Raw genomic sequence first — 22,443 nt, forward strand, 5'->3', positions numbered from 1 at the left:
CCAGGAAGGCAGGTATGCTGAATTCACAGGTAGAGAACATTTGAGAAGCACATTCTGTGCAATACTCTCCTAAAATGCTTTTTCTCAACAATGCCCTCCAGCAATTGTACAACTCTGAAATGTAAGTCTGTAGGTTGTAATCCTTTCAGACAGCTTTCTCAGTCTTCTGGGTTGAGGAATAATCAGACAGCGCTTCCAGAACATGCCAAACCAATCTGGAGCAAGCATTTTCCTACAAATTAAATGGGCTGTTTTGAGTGCACTAGTGCTAGTGGTAGAATCTCATAGTGAAATGTTAACTGAACAATTTCAGAATCTTGCATGCCTCTATCTCTTTTCCCTTCTTTAAACTGAGTTCAACAATGGAAATGTATCTCAAGCCAGCTCAGCTACCAAAAGCCTGGGAATGCAGAGCAGTTGTCTCCAGTGAATCTTCTCTGTTTTTCTTTCGTTAATTAAATATTCAACATTGTAGCATCCTCATTTCTCACTTGTTTGAACTGGATCAGTTTCCATTCTCAGAACGTTTCAGTGCACCAATTCTCTATAATCACATTGCAGCCTTGAGGAAGTATTTAAGCACATCCCTGGGAATAGAAAATATAGTTCTAGCCATATGCACCGTATATACCCTAAATTCAGAAGTTGTTTTTCTTTTGTTCTCTTCCATCCTCTCCTTGTTTTTTCATAAGCCTGCCATGCACTCAAACCTTATGTACTTTTTCCTTTCATCTTCAGTGAGATACTAGAGTAGTATGGCTGTTTTTGTGTATCAGTTTGTAACTTTACCACTGATATAAAAAAAACAAACAATACAGATAAAGATTAGTGACTACCAGTGTTCTTGTACGTGCATCTTTCACTCAGTTCACGATGTTTTAAATACCACTTCAATTCTATATTAATCTTGAGCTTAATTCTTTTCACATTGATAAAAGTTCAAGAGTTCAATAATTGACTTGTGATACACCACATTAGCTGGTGTGCATAAGGAGGAAAATCAGACTCAGTGTGGTGCGATTGTGGAGCCATTTGTCTCATATGAGCCAAAAAATATTTCTATTTTTCAGCATGTTCCACTAAAGCATCTTCAGAAGTAGATTTGAGATTTGTATGTATAGGATAGCATAGGTTTCTTCTAATTTCAGATAGTCACATCTTTTGAAATACTGATCCTATAAAGAAATTCTAAGAGTTACATTTGAGTGAACAGATTTTTCTCCATGAATGGTCATCTGTCCTTTATCTTTCTTGTATGCTCCCGTGTACCTGCTCTACCTTGCTATTCTCTTGGCATGCAAGATGGCCGATGATCTGTCAAGTCAGGTGCTATGTTCATGAAATGGTTGGCCAGCAAAATGTCAAGCAAAATGCTGAATAGCTGAGTTGTGCCTACCTGACCTCAATTTTGGTTGTTGATCTAATCAGCTGCTGCTTTCTCTGCTGAGAATTTAGTTACTTCTGAGATAAAACTCCTGCCTAGTGATTTTCTGATCTCATTGGAATTTCCAAAAGTCTACTTATGTTAGTAGAGGTAGACAGGATGGGGATAGCAGACAGATGAGGCATATCAAACTTAAAAGCAAAGAAAAAGGGAAAAACCAAACAATCAAACCATACACACCTCAAATCTGTTGTTAGCATATTTTCAGCAGTGAGTTCTTCTGTGGATCATGGAATCATAATCATGCTTGCTTCATGTAGGTCTTTTCATGTAACAGCGAACTAATCAATGCTTATATTCTTCTAATAAATGGAATTAAAATTGTGTAATACACACTGTTTGGTAACAATTCAAGTTAAAAAAAAACACAAAAAACAACCTTTTGGCTTGGCAAGATTCAATTCCATCTTAGTTGCTTTAAAGTGTTTTTCTGGCTATGCTGCTCAATAGAGTTACAACCATGAATTCCTCCATGGCCCTGGATTTGTTACAGAATTTTCTAAAGCCAGCATGGAGCCAGAATTAGAGTATTGTAGCCTACTTTTCTAAATAAGTCCCGAATGGATTTTGCTGTTGTAGTGTACTTAAGTACTACAAAAAAATATTCAGTAGTAAGTTGGAGCCTGTCCTATTCCTAAGACCTGTATTCTGCCAAGTCTGTGGTTGTGGAGGCTTGTTAATAATAGGTAGAACGTGGTCTTTCTTTCCTGTCACTAAGGTTGTATATAAATAAGGAAAAAACACACCTTATGAGTTATGTTTATCTTGTAATTTGTTTTCAAGTTGCAGTGTCTAATAACCAGGAAAGAATTAAATGGAATAATTGCAATTTTTTGTTGGAATTCATGCTTACCCAGCCATGTATCCACCTGTCTGCCTGTCTATCAAGCCCTCTCCTCCAAAAAACTTCTACATTTCCCAATCACTTCAGAGCTGCTTACATTCCTAAACATTTTGTGAATGTTCATGGCCATTTAGAAGAGAAATCCCAGCTGATGGAAGGCAGGCAAAACTGAGCTATAATGCATGCATTGCTTCGGAGCAGTTGCCAGCTAATCAAACCATATGTAATTCCTTAATAACTACAATGTGTGCGTCTCTGGCCTGGGGAGAGCCTCTTGGAGGACATAGTTTCATTATTTTCATTATTCATGGAACATCTTGTAATGCTAAATCATATTCAAGCAGTAGGAGGAAGATGGAAAACTCATCTCTGTTTGATCATAAACTGTGGAAACCTCCAGGGACTAATGAGTATAATATTGCTTCATGCTATAGTCAGGGTCCAGTGGCAAACAAAGTCTGCAGCTAGGTGCAGATGAGAAACTGTCTGTGCTCTGACTGTCTTTGATCTGACATGGCAATTGAGTGATTGCAAAGGATGAGTGGGGTATGTGTGCATGCACATGCATATATGGATAACTTGGCTCTGGTACCTGTTTCTCTAATTTACAATCCATAGGGAAATTGAAGATGTCTCACTTCCATTAGTAATGTTATCACTGCTGTTATATTCTGAACCACTGTGCTGTTTGTAGTGATAAGAAATCTTTCCCACGAGATTCTTCTATTTAAATACACTCCTTTTGTTTGAAGTAAGACACTTCAAGTTTCATTTTTCTTTCATTTGCCACTTTCAGATGTTAAAGAATAAGGTATCCAATAATTCTGCATGTAGGAATTCATTCTGCTCTCACAGGACCATCTGCGCTTTTGAAACCATGTGTGCATTGGCGGTGGGAACAGTTCTGCTTTGTTCTCTTTGTCGCTGTGTGTTGATCTGTTCTAGTATCAGAAAATGAAAAATTGTACGTATGGTAATTCTCTCACACTGTTCCTGGTGCACTGATTTCCTCACAGGTCTTTCAGATAAATAAGATTAAAATAAGACCCCTTGCTTTTTGGCAGGGTATACCGCTGTCTTGGTCCTCTCAGCCTGGCTTCTAGCTCCTGCATCCACTGCAAAATGACTTGAGGAACAAATCCACATGGTCAGCTCTGGATGATCAAAGCTGGAGAAAAAGAAACAAAACAAAATCAAAGCACAAGAAATTAGGGCATGGGTTTAAAAGAAAAGAATGGGAAGGGTGAGGATAATGAGTTTCTTCATGTGCAAATCCCTGATTTGAATTTCTTAATGCTGAATGGGCCAAGTGGGCCATCAGCAATACATGGCTCTTAGCAAAACAGTCTCATGTGCTAGGATGTCTCAGAAGCTGGGAGAAAGCTACATATTCTTATGACAAATTTAGGCTTGGATTTCTGGAGGTGGCAGTGCAAGGCTCTGCCTGCATATATGTTCCTGGGGTGGCTGTGGGGGCTGCTGCTGCAGTCTGGGCAGAGATTGATCTTTCACACATAGGGATTTCTCCTGAAAAAGCCCCTGTGCAACAAACTAAAGGTGTTTTCAGGCGCTTCTTTTTCTTTATGTGGCTTATTCTCCATTCATCTCTTGGTGCCTCATGTTTAATGGCCTTACTAATAAAAAAACAATCAATTTCATTTCCCTCAGTTTTCCAGAGGGATAATAGAAGTATAGGTGATGTTTCTGGTGGAGTTTAGTCTTGAAGCTTTGTTATAAAAGAACTTCAGGCATTTCTGAGTGCCAAACCAAGTGCTTCTCACTTGGGATTAAGGGTTGCACAGTGAGGACCTTCTTTGTTTGGCTATACTTAGGGCGTTTATTGGAATTCTGCTGAATTGAGCATTTAGCATCTGCTAAACCGTCTGTCAGAAAAATGATGCATTTTCCCTAAGCAAAAATATTCTTCCTTAGTGCCATCAAGCTTAGTACTTTCTTAGAATTATAGCTAAGCATTTCGATTTATCACGTTCTGTTATTCTGGTACAACGCACCACTTAGAGGTAAAAACTAACTGGGAATTCTTTCTCTGTCAGAGGTTTTCAGGTCACTGATCTGCTTTTGTTCTCCACAGCCATCTTAGCTACCCTTTGTTAAAAGCTTTGATGTTATAAAACTTGAAACTGGAATTATCACGTGGGGAATGTCATAGGAGAGAGGAGTAATGCTTTCTGTCGATCTGTGTTCTGGGAGTCTGTGTGCACAAAACCGATCCTATCCTCTCTTCAGCTTCTAAGTAGAGTATTTTGATAGCCTCTCAGTATATTATAAAGAGGTTTCATAGATAAGTATGTCATCCATCACAACTGAAGACATGTTGCTATTTATTAGAAAGATAGTGCAGTGTGGCATACAGCTCATCAGGAAACACAGGAACTAATTTCCACAGAAAATTTACATGTGAATACAAGATTCTGGTTTTGATTACTTCCTATTCATTTTTTTTTTTAACAGATGCTATTGCTGCCTTAAAGATCTTAAAATTAAATTTTTAAATGTAGAACCTGAGATCAGCTAAGTTTTTGGGACAGATCTAATCTATTACCTGCACAAATTCATTTCATGTTATTTTTCTCACCTTCCTGTCACGAACCTATGCTTATGCACTTCATCTGACTTCCTTTCTGTATGTATTTACCACCAAATATTGTGGAGGGTTAAATACTAGCTCAAGGCCGTACAGTTTTCCATCAGAATAGGTTACAAATGAAACAACTTGTGAGACACGTTCATTATATATGGGGAGCTGTTATTTGTGTGACGCAGTCCTTTTCACCTTGAAGTTTTAAAATTCAGAGATTTTGACTTACATCCACTTTTAATTTGAGGTCATGCTGTGCAGTAACACAGAATACACGTAACAATAACTATCTACTTAGGTTCCTTCTTTCTGCAGTGCCCTGGGATGTTGGAAGTTCTGTGGTATGATGTATTCTTGGTAAGAAGTCTAGTGACTGGAAGTTTAAGACTTGCTTCTGCTCAGAATAATAATTCTGGACTATTGCCTATTAATTATTCTCTCACAATAGCTTTGCAAGCAAGTATCATGGGTCAGGATGATTTAGACTTCTTTGAAATTAATCTAATTAATAGATAATTTTACTATTGTACTTTCTAAAAAGATGATAAAGTTCAACAATAATGGACTCTACTATGGATTTTTCTATCTATTAATATTGTTATAGATCAAATTTAGTGATCAAATTAAATCATATATGGGAATTAAAAAGCTTTAATTAAATGGCATTTTTAAATCTCATTCCAGTATCGTTGTAATTGTGCTGCATAGGAGGGAGAATAACATGAATCAAACCTAATTTATTCATTACTAGACAATAGCATAATTAAAAAATCAAATTTTGCTGTTAGTGATGTACTTGCCTTACCTGGTTTGAATCTTGTGTAGAATAAGCAACAGACAAATTTTGAACTTGTTTGCATTTTGATCAGAAATTTTGTTAACCAGAGTGGACGTTTATGTCCACCTGATACAGTTTTTAATAGGCTTTTAGTCTGGCTTTTTGACCTTGTTGATTTCTACTAAGAGCTTTGCTTGTCCTTGATGTATTTAACAAAAGATAAAATCATTTGCCTCTACATAATATTATAGCCTCATTTCACTCCAGACAGCAGCTTTGGCTGCAGGTGGCAAAGGGTATCTTTGAAGATCTTCTGTGGCACAGAAGAGATTCTCTAACTGAGCTCGTGTACGGGGATGGGCTATTTAGTTGTTGTGTGGGTATTTTTGATTGACCAAAGCCTTTCTGATTTTTCTTTCTCCAAGGCTGTTGTGCAATAAAACAGCATCTTAATTTATCTCTATATAAATATCTAATGGGATTCTATATTCCATTGCCGTGAAAGACAGAAAAACTGAGGTTTTTAACTGTTGAAGATATTTCCTGTCATTTTCATTACTCACTGGATTGCTAGAAAGAAGTACCTTTGATGTAAGAGAGGAAGCTATGTTACTTTTCTATTTTGAGTATTGGATAAAACTAACAGAAGAATGTGGAGGATGGTCTGCAAGCATATTTCAGTCTTAATATCAATAAGTACAGACTGTCACCTCTGGTTTTATTGTAAAAAAAAAACCTCTTTTCCTTTCACTTTCAGGAGGATGTGGCAGCTGCTGTCTCTTTGAGGCTTTTAGGAGATGATAGCTCTGGTGCTCAATTTAAAAAGTAAACAAACAGGAAAAAAAAAAAAAAGAGAGGAGGAAGGATGAAATAACAAGTCTCTAACCCTAATATACTTCATTTCTTAATGCTCTGTACACTTTTACCCTTCAGTGGACAACACATGATGTTCCTTTTGGTACTGTCCTGGACAAAATTTGAGAGGCTAAATCCCCTAGTGTGAGAATTCCACTTTGTTTGAAAGTAAAGTATATATCTTTTATGATGTAATATGGCTGTTGTAGCTCTTCTATCACGGTACTGCCTGTTCACACCATGTTTCCTTGAGATATTTCTCAAGTAATGTGAGTTAGGGCCATTGTAAACTATCTTTCAGCTTGTCTGAAGACTGAAAAATAGATTGAGATGCTGTTTTCAAGGTATGTTTCTGTAACTTATCTGTGACAGGGTTCTTCTAGGGAACGTTTTTCAAAAACCTAAACACAACATCTTCTATTATTTTACATGGTGACATTTGTGGTGAGTGCTGAGTGACCAAGAAAGCAAAATTGAAAGTATCAGGATTTAATGTCTTGAAGCATTAATATCTGAATTTGTATCTCCTGGCAAAAAAATGTCAGAGTCCAAACAGACCTAGGATCTAAACTTGTTAATTCTATTTTCCAGTGCTGTGGGGGTGGTTGCCTATGCAAATACAGGGAAATTGGAAATATTTTGGTTTCTCACCTATTCTGTTTCTGATTTAGTGAAACAGAGTTTATAATAAAAAAAAAAATCCTAATGAAAAATGAAGGGCATCATTAATTTTGGCATCTCAAGCCAAATGAAAAATGATCAACTTATTAGCGATGTGCATTTTGTTCCTTAACTTCTCCGGTAATGTGTGAATGTCACATTATATAACAGTTACAGTGAATAAATTTAGAAATGAAACGAGTTAAGATGGATCGTTGTGCTCTTCCCGTGACTTGTGGACAACTTGTCTCATTAATCTGTATAGCAGTCTTAAATTAAAAAAAAAAAAAAAAGTATTATTTCTTGAGATTTATGGCTACAAAGTCTTGGAGTCTCACTGAGGAAGTCTTTGCTTTTTTTTTTTTTGTGTGTGTGTGTGTGCTGTAGAACCATTTTCATTACTTGTAGTGATTGGAGCAGATCATAAAATACTTTCATTACTTGTAGTGGCTATGTGAAGTGCTACAAACCCAAACGCTTGGACAGAGGATGTGGTCATAATGAATGATGGTTGACCGTACATGGCTGCAGGACAATGGGACGCTATTCTGTCCAGATTAATTATTTTGTTGGTAATCACTGTTTGAGCAATGCTAGGGTAAACTAGAGGCTCAAAATAACTACTGCCTGAGATTAGAACAGTATACTCTGGTGGCTGTTAGGGTACTTTTACAGTCAAAGTGAACAGAATAGAAGGCACTTGCCCAGGATCAGACTGCAGAACAGGAGTGGTCTGTGTCCTTCCCATGGTAGAGCTGCATCATTTGTATTGTGGAACCATCTCATCTTTTAGGGCAAGGGGCAATGGCCTAAAACTTGAACAGAGGAAGTTCCGTACAAACATGCTGAAGAACTTTATGGTAAGGGTGATGAAATACTGGAAGAAACTGCCCAGAGGGATTGTGGAGCCTCCTTTGGAAATATACAAGACCGACCTGGACACCTGCTTGTGTGGTTTATTATAGGGAACTTGCTTTTAGCAAGGGGATTGAACTTGATCTCTTGAAATCCCTCCCAACCCCTGCAATTCTGAGGCTTTGCGATTCTAGGAAACAGATCTAACTGTATTGGGCAGTGTGTTGCAGTCTATTTCATCTACAAGTAGACAAAAATGAAGCCTAGTTTGATTGTTCATTACTTTAGTTTACTTTTTACATGCAAATAAAGAAAATGTATGTGGAGGCAGAAGAGTTTTGGATCATTTCTGACACTTGATAATCCCTCCATATTCCATGGGCTAGAGGATGAAAAACTGCTAGGTGCCTGATTGTGTCACTTTTTTTCCATCAAAATGGACACAGTCTGTCAGGAAAGTGTTCAGGATCACCTCTGCTATGCTGCCTAGATGTAGTTTATTTTATGAAAGCTGTGAATAGGAAATGTTTGCCTTTTCACACCTAGCACTCCTAGTTTCTAACATACATTCATGTTCAAGTGCATTTCTTATCTAAGCTTTATTAAACTGATAGTCTTCTGAATGCATTTTCCATAGGGTTTTCCTAGCGTATGTGCTAGTTCAAAGCTGCATTTGCATGTGAAATAAATAAGGCCCTTTTTAAAGCCAGAGTGAAAGCATTGAAAATTAAGATCAGTTCAATTACACTTGCAGATTAGTGTAATAATAATATATACCTATTGTATCAAACCGTTAACTCAGCAAATTTTTGATATGCTTTAAGAATGTAAATCTTGGATTTGATTAGATTAGTTCTGGAGTAATCCACGCCAAATAAATCTGCCTTCCTTTCATGTGATTTGTCAGTGTTTATAGTAGGTTTGTACACAGAGCTTTCACCATTATTTTCTAGGCAATAAAAGCAGCCATGCAGAAAAGCCACCCATAAATGTCAGAAAATAGAGATATTTTGTTGCATTCCAAGGGCTTTGAAGGTCAAGTTCAATTCAGTTAGCTCACCCAGCACGAGAAGAGTATGATATGGTGATAGAATGTGTGTTTGGGTAGGATATATAAGTTTCTGCCCCTGTATTATTATATACGGATAACAGATCAACAAGAGATTAAACTTTACAGCTTGGAGGAATTTCTTTTGGAAAACTATCAATTTTTATTACTTCCTCCAGCTCCTATTGAGATGCTCTGCAGAAATAATGAATCCAAAGGATTTATAGCTTTTAGCACAATGGAGATTGGCTCCTGATTGAGGCTTTTGGGTGCTATTCCACTGCTACTATACCATTAAACTGTGTGTATTCACAAAATATGTCTCAGATCACGGATTTTATTGTAAATGTGAAATTGTGTTTTGCTTCCTTCTGATGAAAACTAGTTCACACAAATTATTTTCCTAACACCTAGGAGTGAGAGACCAGCACAGAAGGCAAAGACTGTGCGTTGTGGATTTGTCCCTGTGTGTCAGAGCCACCAAGGAGCCTGCTCTGTGGTGTCCCACCAGGCCTTGCTGCGAGCTCAGTGCCTTTTTAAATAATGTGAAGATATGTCTGGTAAAGCTCATAACTGAACTGAGGTCACTACCTTGATCAGTACTTTTATACAGTTTCATGATTTAAGGAGGTCACTAGTCAACTGAGGAATATGTCATCAACTTCTTACTGCAGTATTTAACTCTAGTGCTGCATATACATTACTATTTGGAGTGTCTCTCTCTTGTGATGGCTTCTGATAGTCTCCTGTTCTTGTTTTCCAAGGATGAGTAGTGAACAGACTCCTGCATGCAGAAGGAATGCAATTGTACTTAACTAGCAAGAAATTTTGAAAGCTATTTCTGTAACTTTGTTAGTAGAAATGAGATAAGGTCAGACCATGCCAGGATTTAAAAAGAAAATCTCTGCCAAAAATATATGGGCTATTTGCCTGTCCACGTTAGTATAGCCACTGCATTCTTCAGTGCAACTCCACCTAGAAATGAGATCTGTAAAATTTGATCCTCACTACCATTTTTTACTTGGATCATAAACTTGAACCTGTCTTTGTGTGTATGGTGTTTAACACAGTTGATCTTCATCCTACATGTACTGCTGTGATAATGCACACTGTAAAAAGTGCCTTGCTGAGTTCCTCATACCTTTATCCAAAACAAACCCTGAAAAAATACCCTAGAAATGAATTCAATGCATATCCAATAGATTACATATTGCTTGTGTACTGGAAAATTAGCTTATCAGGTAGGTTGAACCATGATGCACCTGTCCAACAAATACAAACTTCTTTACATATCTCTAGTTTCTCAAAAGTTTGCTACCTTGAAGAGTTGTATGCCATGTAAATGATCATATTTCTTTGTCTTAATGTCAGTTTTGAAGATCAGTTCAGATGTGACACCACTATCCTGTTATTGAACTTTTTACCAGTCTTTTTATTTGGTTCTTTTTTTTTCTCCTCCAAATAAGATTTTCTAAGCTTTCAGTAGAATAAATAACCTAAAGAAAAGATTACGAGTTAATCAGGGGAAAGTATGTTCTCGGTAAAAACAGCATGTTTCCAGGAACAGGGCAGCAACTCCTCAATTCCTGTTACAAAGTTGCTGCTATCAGCCTTAGAGTTGTCTGTAATCTGGTCTTGCTTTTTATTGGTTGTAAGTGATTATGTCTGCTGAAATGTTAACCCGTGTGCCATAAGCAAATGGTACCTGGGGGCACTGAACTGTGCCTCCTATATTTCTGATAACATGCATCTCAGCCAGGTATGGATGAGGTAGGGTTGTGCATGTTTTATCCAAAGCTGAGTAATAGACACCAGTGCCTGACGAAGGGCCTTGCCAAAGAAACATACAAGATGATTTACTCCCTGTATGTAAAGGGCAGGACAACATGGATTCAGCTGCGTTGGAGAGAGTCCAAAAAAAAAAACCAAAAAATCTTACGAAAGAGCACAAGTCCTTTTGCAGACAGAATAAAGAACATTGTCTCAGCTCAAGAACAGTTTATTTTTGATTCGAATTAATCCTTTCTTTTTGGGAGCATCACTTTGAAAAACTTGGCTAATTACTGGCTGAATGTGGAGCTTCTTTAAGCCTGCTGGCTGTGAAGGAAATCTCTAACCTGATGTTCAGTAGTTGTACCTTTAGATTTCAAAGCAGGTTCAGCCAGATCCTGAGAGAGGAACTATGTGCCTCCTCACAGCATGTCACTGAAATGTAAAATTTGAATCCCTTCCACTGGAACAAGACATTAGTCCACTGCAATTATTTGTGCTGTCTGGTGCCTAACACAAAACTAAAATGAGAAAAGACCACCTGCTTTTGTTTTCCTTCTCGTGATTTTTGGCTTGCAGGTGCATTGCATGCACTGTGGCACAGACAGCATTCAGAGAAAGTTTCCAAAAGCGTTGACCTCAGCATAGGATGGAGCTGCTGTGAAGGGTCTGAGCAAGAATCTTGCCAAGCAGCAGGCTGGCCAAGATCTCTCTTGTCTTTTCGTGTTAGCTGCCCTTTAGGAGGAGGCTGTGGCATGAGACCAACTTTCGTTAGCTGTAAGTCCAACATGGCAGACAGGGATCTTTACGCAGGGTAATGCTATAGAGGAAGTTTGGGCTGGTCCAGATGGTGCTGAACAATTACGTTTTGCCTGTGTGAATTTCTGTTATGTAATTTTTACCCTGCAGCACAAACTTTTTCTCACAGGTAGAAGTCAGCTGTAGGCAAGTGAAGTTTTCCACCAGAAAGCTTTTTCTTTGTAGATGTGCAGCCTGAGAATGTGGGATTATGTTTTGTTTTGTCTAATGTCTTCCTCCTCAGTACTTTAGTCTTATGTTCAATTTTTTTTCTTATCTAAAAGTTATTAATTTTGCAGGTTATGTCATGTTAATGTGTGCTGAGCATATACACATGTGGCTAACATGCATATGCTAACATTTCAGAGAATCTCTTGATGCATCATCTCCTGGGATTTTTTCATTGTTGCATTTCTTCAAGCTTATGATTTTTTGAGTCTGTATCCAGTTGAAAGAATTTACTTTTTCAAGGGACTATCCATGAAAATGTTGGCAGCTATGGGTGTCTGGCAGAATGCTCATGAAACCTCCCTGTTATGGGTTCATTCTTAATGTGCTCCCTATGGTGAATCTTCACATTTTCCTGTAGAGAGATCATGTAGGTGAGGTACCTCTGGCAGGGTAAGAGTTCATAATGAGACATGGGTCGGTTTTTCTTCAAAAAAAGGTTTTTTTCTTAGCACATGAAAAGCAGCTACAATTAGGTGGTACTTCAGTAAGTAGTAACAACCAACTGTCAGGTTGAAAGATCACAAATTCTTTTGCCAGCAGTTCTATTAGAGAGAAGGATATGTCAGCCTGTGTGTGCCTGAAAGCTTGCCAAGCTATTGATAAGAAGAGCCAGGCAACAATCCAGAATTGTATTTTGTTTTTTAAAGCACCATTTGATGGCTATGTTGCAGGTAGCTTCTTTTTCCTCTCCCTATTTAATACAACCTTATGATGCAGAGATTGTCAGTATTTATGTAGTACCCATCTACTGGTTTATCAGGAGTTCACCTGAATTACAAAGGACACCGATGCATCAGTAACAGTGGTTTCAGATTAAATATTCTTAGCAGATCTTACAGAACGGAAGATCAATCTTATTTCTTACATATGCTGCTTTGCTACAGGTATTTTAACAGGTTAGTTCTTTTCAACTACTGGACAACTTCCAGTCATGGCGTAAAATGAAGTATTTGAGGCCAGAAGTAGGCAGGTTGCTGGTGGAGGTATAAACCCACCTTGAAGTCAGCAAGAAAGTGTGGAAGAAACAATGGTCAAAGGGATAAGGAACAAATACTGGAAAGCCTGAAATCATTTGGGGGGATATGAGGTATTTCAAGTAAAGAAAACTCTTCTTTGTCAAACTTTCAGTTGAGGGGACAACAGAATAGTGATGCAGATTAATATCTGGGATCTGGTAGTGCTTTACAATTTGAAGGCCTCAGATCATTGAGATTTTTCAAACATAGTGACTTATACATGATAGCGTGTGAGAGATCTGAAAAATACTTCAGTGGTTACTCAAAATTTGAAGCTCGGTGCTTACATAATGTTAGCCAAATGTGTGCTGTTTTTTGATTGGAACATTGCCTGTACTAAAGTTACACATTTACCTGAAAGTGAACAGCAATAGTAATAATCCTCCATATGAGGATATGAATACTTTTGGTGCAGACATCAATTGTTTGGACAATAATTTGTCTGCAGATTCCAGTTACTCTTTATTTAGTAGCTATGTTACATCTTTACAATGATGTGGAAGCTCAGATTGTCTTGACACAGAAAGTCTGAGCACTATGTGCGGATTTGGGGAGTTTTGGCATTTAATGAAGGATGTGATCAACTGTTTCTTTTGCTATCCTTGATATATGCAACATCATGTATTTGTATGGGACTGAACTGATGATACAGTTTTCACCATGATATTATGTAATGAGTTTTCAACTACACGAGATAGATGTCGAGCTTGAAAACTTTTCAGCTTTGGTAGCTATATAAAAGGGCAGAGCCTCTATAGGGAGGCACATGGGAAGAAGTAATGGGTTTTCGGTTCATGCCTGCTCAAACACTGAGCCATGGAACACAGCTCTGATTCAGGATATGTGCTTAGAAGAGCTGCTTTCCAGATCATATATGTCAGCCATATGTTTCTTCCATCTCATGTCTTGTATCTTCTTTTATATAAGCTGCATTTGTTTTCTTGCTTCTATAGCACTGATCTTTATTTCTACTCTTACACTGGCTGCTTACACTCCGGTTTAGCAAAAGTCCCCTTTTCCAGAAAGAAATAAATTCTTTAATTTTAATTTTACTCCTTTTTGAACTCAAAACACATCTTTCTCACATACCCTCCTACCTGCTCTGTTCTCTTCTGAGAGAGAAAACATTAACAGCTGTCTCCCGTGGAGCCTTTGAACCTGTTCACATTAACTTTCATTTCTGGAGGAGAGAAAAGTAAATCCTCAACTACTGATTTTATGCAAATGGTGTTTGACACACGTCTGTTTCTAAAAGGATCTTTACTATATAGTCTTGCTCCTTTCTGAAAAGTTTCAGGACCCCTGCCTGAGCATCCCTCCAGCAGCCCTGTTAAAGGGTGGTTTGGACTAAAGGAATAGCTGGAAGGTGTATTTATTTCTAGCACTGGTGAAATCATAAGGTATTCTGAAGTGGTGTGTTGAAAGAATTCTATTTTATGCTCTGCTGTAACAGAAAGCAGTATTTTGAAGAGGATGCTGAAGACTGTAAAAGAGGAAATTAAATAAAACTAGTTTTTCCATATAGTGGTCTACAAAATGAAACAAATTCAGTAAGTGTAGCCATTATTGTAGCCGTTATTGTTTTCAATTGGTATCACACTTGAATAAAAGGACTGATGGAGGGTTTCAGGCTTATGATAGTGGTAGTTGGATGCACAGAGATATTAAAGAAGTGACTGAGTTATTCAATATACCTGTAATTTTTACTGCATGTTGTGTTGTTTAAGATGTGTAAAACTTTACCTATCAGGTGTCCTTGTGAGCACTGTCACTATATATCCATGAAAATAACTGAAGAAATGAATGCTTTAAAAAAATCAATTTCTGAAAAAAAAAAATATTCTATTACTGTTTGTAGAACAGGACTTTACTAGTTCCAGTGTTTCTTTACTGGAGTCTTCCATAACACTATTTTCTGTTCTGGCATGCAATAAATTGAGGAAGAAATAACATAAATAACAAAGTAGAGAGGTAACATTTTCTAGAATGAAAGTGTAGGAGTAGATTCTGTAAGTTCTTTGTGATCTTAAGGAAGTAGCTTTCAGCCTCATCTATGAAATGTGAAGGTTTTTTTGTTTGTTTGTTGTTGTTGTTTAACTATTAATCTCACAAGGGTGAGCTCATTACTTCTTGCAAAGTGTTTTGATAGTCTTTGCCATATAACATGCTAGAAATGACAGTGTATTGCTAGTGGACTAGAAATCATAATATAGATAGTACTACATACCTTTGTAAAATTTACAAATTGAGAAAATTCTCTGCTTATCCTGAAAATACTTTCCTTCTTCCTCCCTGCTAGACAATTGTATACAACACAAAAAAAAAAAAATTGTCTTATTCTTCCATCAGATATTATTGAACTATAAAATATGGTCTTGTCTTCTCTGCGCTTCTTAAAAGATTATGAAAGAAAAATGACAAACTTGCTCAGCTGTAAATTTCTTGCCAAACTGAAGTTAATGAATCACTCCTGCACTGGTAAATAGCCAAAAGCAGATGATGTGAAGGTTATAAATTAGTGATAAGAACCGTGTTACCAAAATACATATATATATATACACACACCGGACAGTATTGATAAGGTTTTATCACAACAAATTTTCATGAAATCCTAACCAGTATGACAGTCCTATTTTTTTCTTTTCTTACTTCAACAATATATATGTGTAAGCTCAAGCCTTAGAAGAGTGAGTCATGCCTGCTGTTTATTGATTTTGATATACACTCTAGACAGCTAGCTTGGTGTCTAAGAAATAACCAAAACTAAAACTGGGATTCTATTATTGTGGATATTGAATAAAAAGAGTTGAGAAGGAATAACTTGGTGTAATGCATGTTTTCTGCCCAGTGGGGTCCCAGGTGTTATACTACATGGGTAGACTTTAGATCAGAACACACTTTAATGTCCATCTACTTTGATTCAGCGTAATTAAGTAACAAAACCCATTGCACTTCTAAAAGAATTCTCTATTCATAGGTATTTTTTTCTTCTTGCAACTGTCATTTATGCTGGTCCAGTATATTGCTATAGCGAATGAACTAAAATGCTACAAAAACTAACACACTGTGTATCGTCCACCATCCATCTGTTTAAAATTTCTTATTGTCTATTCATTGCTGAATATGTCTCAAAAAATTATAAATAAATATACATTTTAATTAAAATATTAGCAACACCAAAACATCTGTATTAAATGAGAAAATCACAAAGACTGGTTGTGATTTACCCACGATATATTTCATTGTTAGGAAAAAGTTTGAGATAGATTAGAGCCTGGTATACATCCGCATGCATCTCTGTCATGTCTGAAAGTCTAGCAGAATTCCTGGGATCTCTAACAATCCTCTGGAAAAAAGAGTGCATTTATCTGTAGGAAAGGAGATTTTACAAGAAGTGCTTGCTGACAAATAGTGCCTTTTTATCTATTTTTTTAAATTATTTTTCTTTCATCAGGTGAAGGGGGAACCAATGTTTTATGGAGTTACCCCTTAGCAGACTTGTCCACAGGGCAGGCTGCCTTACTTGATCTTTAAGAAGGCTGAAATTAATAGAATCATAGGGGTTGGAAGGGATCTCTAGAGATCATTGAGTCCAACCCCCCTGCCAAAGCAGGTTCCCCACACCAGGTCACACAGGCATCCAGGCGGGTCTTGAATATCTCCAGAGAAGGAGACTCCACAACCCCCCTGTGCAGCCTGTGCCAGTGCTCCGTCACCCTCAATGTAAGGAAGTTCTTGTGCACATCTGTAGGTGGATGCTTGTTTGTCATTTAGCTTTATAAATTTCACTGTAAATATATTAGTGAATTTCTGATTTGTAATAATCTTTCCTCTTTACAGTGCATCTTGCTAGATCTCTTGCCTTCCACAAAAATTACAGTGGAAGTGACTCCTGAACACAGTTGCCCTTGGTACAAGTTGTTGAGCTGGCATTCTGTTCACATATGACAAGATTGCTTTGAAAACATTGAAACACATGACCTGATTCCTTTCTGTTGAAAAAAAAAAAAAAAAAAGATTTTTTTTTTCATTATGCTGTTCTGGTTACTGAAGGTTCTTTGTGGCTAAGCACCATATAGAACATTCTTTGCAGTTTTCTTCAAACATTTTCTTAAAAGTAATGTGTACTTTCCCTGTCCCATGTTGCAGTCAAAGAGAAGGAATATAAAAACCACACGGCATCCTAATGAAGGCCAAAAGTTTTAGCTACCCCACCTGCATTCTTCTTGGGGCAGAGATTATTGAAGAAAAACTGCTTTCATGAAGCACATAGAGTTGATTGCAGTGTTTTCAAGTTCAAAACGTATCTGCACAAAATAAGTAAAGAATGGCATTTGACAAACCAGGAGCGCTGACTATGTGGAAATCAGTGGTATCATATTGGGTAGTATCACTTCTTCCTATTGTGGAGATTTTGATTGAAGCATTCCATTGTAGTGAATAAGAACCTAGATTCTCCTTTAAATACTTGCAATAAATAATATGAATAATCTATGCTTTTTTTCACTGCTTGATGATTATCACTTGTGCTTCATGTATCAGCTGCTCTTAACACTTAACAAGGCCCTGATATATAGCTAAACATTTCTGTCTCCATCTGGCACAAAGAGAAGTGACACAGAAGTGCTCCCTAGCCAGTTTATTGCAATTTAATATAAATCTGTTGTAATGTGGCTGATGAAAAGTGCATTGGCTTCCATGGATGCTGAGAGCTATGATTGGGTTGTGGCAGTCACAGTGCCCTCCAAAGATTTGCTGGCTTTAATTTCATGTTACACAGACATTAGTTGACTGAGATTCCTCACCGGTTTACATTGCCAGGACACTGCCCTTCATCATCCTCTTCCTTTTCTCCTTGCAGCAATCTGTTCATCCAGTTCCCTGTTGCAGTCCTTTGTTTCTCCTTTTGTACTAATTGCAGCCTCCTAACACCTCAGAATAAACAGAGCAGTGCTATTGACATCCCCTGAAATGTACTGTTTTCAAATTTTCTGTGTGCTGTAATCCTTGTGGGTTTTTTTGTTTGTTTGTTTTGTTTTTCCTGATGCTGGGAAGAATAATTGACAGTAATATTTTAAACAATAAATGTTTCCCTTCTACCTTTAAGTTTTTCTTCATCAGTTTGAGAAGTAACCCAGGGAAAAAGTTTGTGTTTTTTAAGTTATGTTAACCAATCCAACCAGCTGGATAGGTTAAAGGTGGAAAGCAAAGGTTAATTAAGATACAGGCTTCAGATTTGCTTTATTATTAGCAACAGAGAGCATCTTGTCCATGATGTGCCTTCCTTTGTAAATCTGTGAAACTGTAATAAGATGGAATATTGTTCTAACTTTACCAACGGTTTGTTTTTTTTGTTTTAAAATATTTAAGGTAAGAGTGTAAGTTCTTTTGCACAGGAATGATTTAAAATTAACAGACAATAAGCAAAACCTACCGTGATCTTTCTCTTCTAAATAAGCTTCATGTAATGTGGGTGCAAATGGCATTTCTGCTTTGTGTATTCATGGAAGCAAAATGACCCCATACACCTGTCACTTTGTGACCCTGCTGCAAGGTGACTATAATATAACATAATTTCACACGATGATCTATATCTATGAAGGATTTTTCACAGTTGCTACAATAGAATCACAGAACTGTAGGAGGTTTTGTTTTTTTTTTGTAAATAAATACATTTTTGTAAATATATGTATTTTTAATCATTTATTTTCTTTTTATTACAGAGAAAGTCTATTGTTGCTGTGAGTTTCATTGCAGCATTCCTCTGTCTGATCATCGTTCGTCTCACAAATGAAGTAACTTTCCCTTTGATTTTAAACTGCTTTGGGCAAACCAGTGTCAAGTGGATACCGTTTTCTAATGGCCAAAGGCAGCTTCTGAAAACTCACTATGGATACATAAATGTGAAAACGCAAGAGGTAAGACTTTGTATTAAAAAAGCAGCAAAATGAACCAGTAGACCACTCTATGGTCCCACAGGACTGCTTTCTTCTGCCTAGTGAAAAAAATACAGTTGGCAGTGTGTCTGAGCTAAGTGTCTCTTAAAACTGAGCTACTTACTTTAAATGTCTACTGAATGATTTGAATTTTTGCATTGTCTGTAGTGGATAAAAAGTGAGCTGGCCTCAAAATTGTGCTTAGATATGATTAGGACTGGCTTTTACAACAGAAAAAGAATTTTTCAAATGAATTTCCAGGACTTCAGTTCATATGCAAGATGTTTTCTTGTGCATCTATTTTATGTAAATCCTAAGAAAAAAAAAAGGGTGTGGGTGAGAATTTTGCTTAAGACACCAAAGTAAGAAGTAGTTTATCCATGTTTCTATGTGTATGGAAGAAGAAGAAATGAGAATGATTTGTGAAACAAATATTTGTGAGCATGGAAAAGGGACAGAGGTAGAGATGGAGATGTACTGTTTTGTTTTTATTTTTTAATTTGACATTTCAACACTTACATTTCCAGTCCATATTTCTAAAGCGCCTGGGCCTGCATCTGCCTTTCAAAATACTTGCTTTGGGGTTTGATAAAAGCATATTTTACAAGGACTTCATCTTTGAACTATCCAACTTGGCAAGATATCTAATGACATTGCTAGTCTACTGTGGTGGTGGTGTTTTTCAGCAAATTTCCCCCCTTCTCTCTTTGTACTAGTTATTATAGACACAAACTTGCAAAGTAATTTTTTGCTGCTTTTCTGAAAGCTCTTTCTGGTTAGTAAAGCCCTGTAAGTCTTAAGAATACTATGAGTTCCATTTACTATTACTTATTCTTTTTAAAATTGAAATAATTATTTTAATGAATCTAATTTTTATGTGATGTAATAGAGATAGGACAAGGAGAATGACTTTAAACTTAAAGAGGGAAGATTTACATTAGATGTTAGGAAAAAATTCTTTACTCAGAGGACTGTGAGGTGCTGGCACAGCTGCCCAGAGTGCTGTGGGTGACCCATCCCTGGAGATGCCCAAGGCCAGGCTGGGGCCCTGGGAAGCCTGAGCTGGCAGAGATCACCCAGCCCAAGGCAGGGGGCTGGGACTGGGTAGTCTCTGAGGTCCCATCAAACCTAAGCCATTCTTCATTTTATAGAGAAGGAAAATAATTTGCTACTTCATGATATTCAATCCTACAATTACATTGGACAAGTTATTTATTATTTTGATGTTAGTGTATTAAAATTGAAAATCAGAATGAGGAAGAACTGTTGTTTTTAGGTGGTAGCTTTCTTTAAACCTCTTTATCTTCTAATTGTTGTCTGCTTAAGATGTAGCACTGAGTGTACTGAAGGGCAAAATACTTCATCTACAGAGCAGAAAAAATACAAGTGGCAGAAAGAAAATTTGGTTGAGTGAGGGAGAATTCTGGTCTCAGTGAAGTGAACAGGAGCTCTGCTACTGAGTTCAAAGAGAGTAAGGCCTCATCCAGCATATCTCAGATATGAAAGGACCAGGTACCCACTTGAAATGAGCAAGCAGTCTGCTGTGTTATGTGATTGTCAAAGCCACAGGTGTGGAATCTGAATGAGGTAGAGCTGCCAGGGCCAATTGATCACTATCAGCCTGAACTGATAACTGGAGAGGAGAGAAGCATCCAATCCATTTTTATTCACCATTGCCTCCATCAGAGGTTAGTTATATCTTGCAGGAGCCTTAATTCATTCTTAAATTTGATAATACTCTTGGAAGTTCTGACATTAAATGGAAATGAATGTCTTGAAATTTGGTATCCAGTATTGATCAGTAAGTCTCAATTTAGCTTATGTCTTGAAGGACTCCTTAAACTTAGTAATTTTAGTTGTTTTCCCCCTTGTATTTGTAGATTACATTAATATTTTCTAATTAAAATGATAATGAAGAAGCGGAACATGCCCTGCTAATAGTGGATGCACTATCTTCTGTCTTAATTATTCCCTGTGTAGGGGAAGTTTTATCATGCTGCCCATGTGAAAAGATTTTGTGCATCTCATGTTCCTAAACTGTGCTCAGACCTTTTCTGAGACTACAATTTTTATAATGCAGATTACTTCATAGAAAGATGTAAATATGCACTCGTATATTATTTGTATTAAGATGGCCAGAAATTCTCAGTTGTTCAGATTAGACACAGACTTCTCATTTCTTTAAGTGCCAAGTACATTCAATTCCAGTTCATTTCATTAGATTCGTATATTCTTTTCTGGTCTTTTTGTGCTGCTAAGATTATGTAAGATAAGGAGGTGGTCCATTCTGTGAGTGCAGCTACTGCCCAAAGCAAATATAGCCAAGGATATTACAAGAAAGGACTCGTGCCATTTCATTGGTAGGCAATGACTGAAAGCTGGAGGAACTCTAGGATAATGCATCATCAGAAAATTGCACAGTAAAAGGGAAAATAGCAGTGAAAAGAATTTTAAAGGTATGAATTACATTTTTTTCCTCTTGTTGAGAGACTCTGTGCACATTCATTGCGTGTGTTTATCATCTTCTAGGGTGTCTTTTGAAGCCTGACACCCCACCAGGTCCTACATGTCTCCTACTGTCTGATAATGCTTCCTGCTGTTCCTCAGCCAGTTCCAACATCCTTATTCTTTCTTTGCCATTTCTCTGTTCTCCTTTACCTGTTCCAGGCTCTACTCTGTGGCAGCATGCCCAACTACATGCAACACCATAACTTCTCTGTGTTGTAAAACAGTTTACACACAGAGTCAACGAAACAGAGCAAATAAAATACTGAGCACCAGCCCAGTCAATTGTCTATTAGTTCTTTCCCATTTCTACCTCATATAATTATTCCCTGAGGAAAAAGAACACAGAACAATCACCTTCAATTCGTGGGAAAAAGAAGTCAAAGTTAGGAGGTATACTTTTAGGGTAAGGCTGAATGGGGATGAGAATTGGATATATTACAAGATGATGGTTCATCAGTTTCTTGGTGGTTAGGTCTAAGGTGGTCTTGTATTAAACAAGTTCAGAGAACATAGTAATATGAACATTTGCACCTCAAGTGAAAGCAAGCAGCATGTATATTATTAGTTATGCTCAGAATAATGTAGTAAGGATGCATTTCAAGTATGCTGTATATTTGGCTTGACAGTATAATTGTATGAAATTTTTGTTATAAAAAATTCTGAAAACATTTTGAGATTACTATAACTAGATTATATGGAAATGTTTAATATAAACTGTGAAGAGAGACATAACTTAATCCCTAATTAAGGCTGTGCATAATACAATGTTGTTGCTATAGTTCCTTTGATTTGTATCTATAGCAACAGCTTTAGAAAAAAGGAGTTTATGTACAACAAACATAGTATATTTGAAGTATAAATAGATGTGTAGTGTTGTACTATACTGGCCCATTATGTCTAGACACATTTAAATTTGATTTTGATTTTCGAGATATTTCTGAAATGGATGATTCCTCAATGAAAACTTGTGTCTAGTACCTTCCCTTTCCTTAAGACCAGAGGATTCTTTAGTTTAGCCCTCCACAATGAGATCTTTTCTTCCTTTCCAATGCCCTCATTTGAGAGAACTCCTTGAGATTTGAGCGAGGATGGCTGCCTGAT

At 37.1% G+C, this 22,443-nt stretch overlaps 1 protein-coding gene across 1 annotated transcript in view; it reads left to right on the forward strand.

Annotated features, from left to right (window-relative positions):
• The window catches only part of ST6GALNAC3 (ST6 N-acetylgalactosaminide alpha-2,6-sialyltransferase 3), a 197,797-nt gene that overhangs the window by 70,336 nt on the left and 105,018 nt on the right, over nt 1-22,443 (forward strand). Inside the window, exon 2 of the mRNA XM_065740547.1 lies at nt 18,622-18,816. Within this exon, the coding sequence (XP_065596619.1) occupies nt 18,622-18,816 (195 nt within the window). The remainder of the gene's footprint in view (nt 1-18,621; nt 18,817-22,443) is intronic.

The sequence above is a fragment of the Cyrtonyx montezumae genome, unplaced genomic scaffold, assembly GCF_038088225.1.
Source record: "Cyrtonyx montezumae isolate F1298 unplaced genomic scaffold, pur_monq_1.0 scaffold_1, whole genome shotgun sequence".
Taxonomy (NCBI): Eukaryota; Metazoa; Chordata; class Aves; order Galliformes; family Odontophoridae; genus Cyrtonyx; species Cyrtonyx montezumae.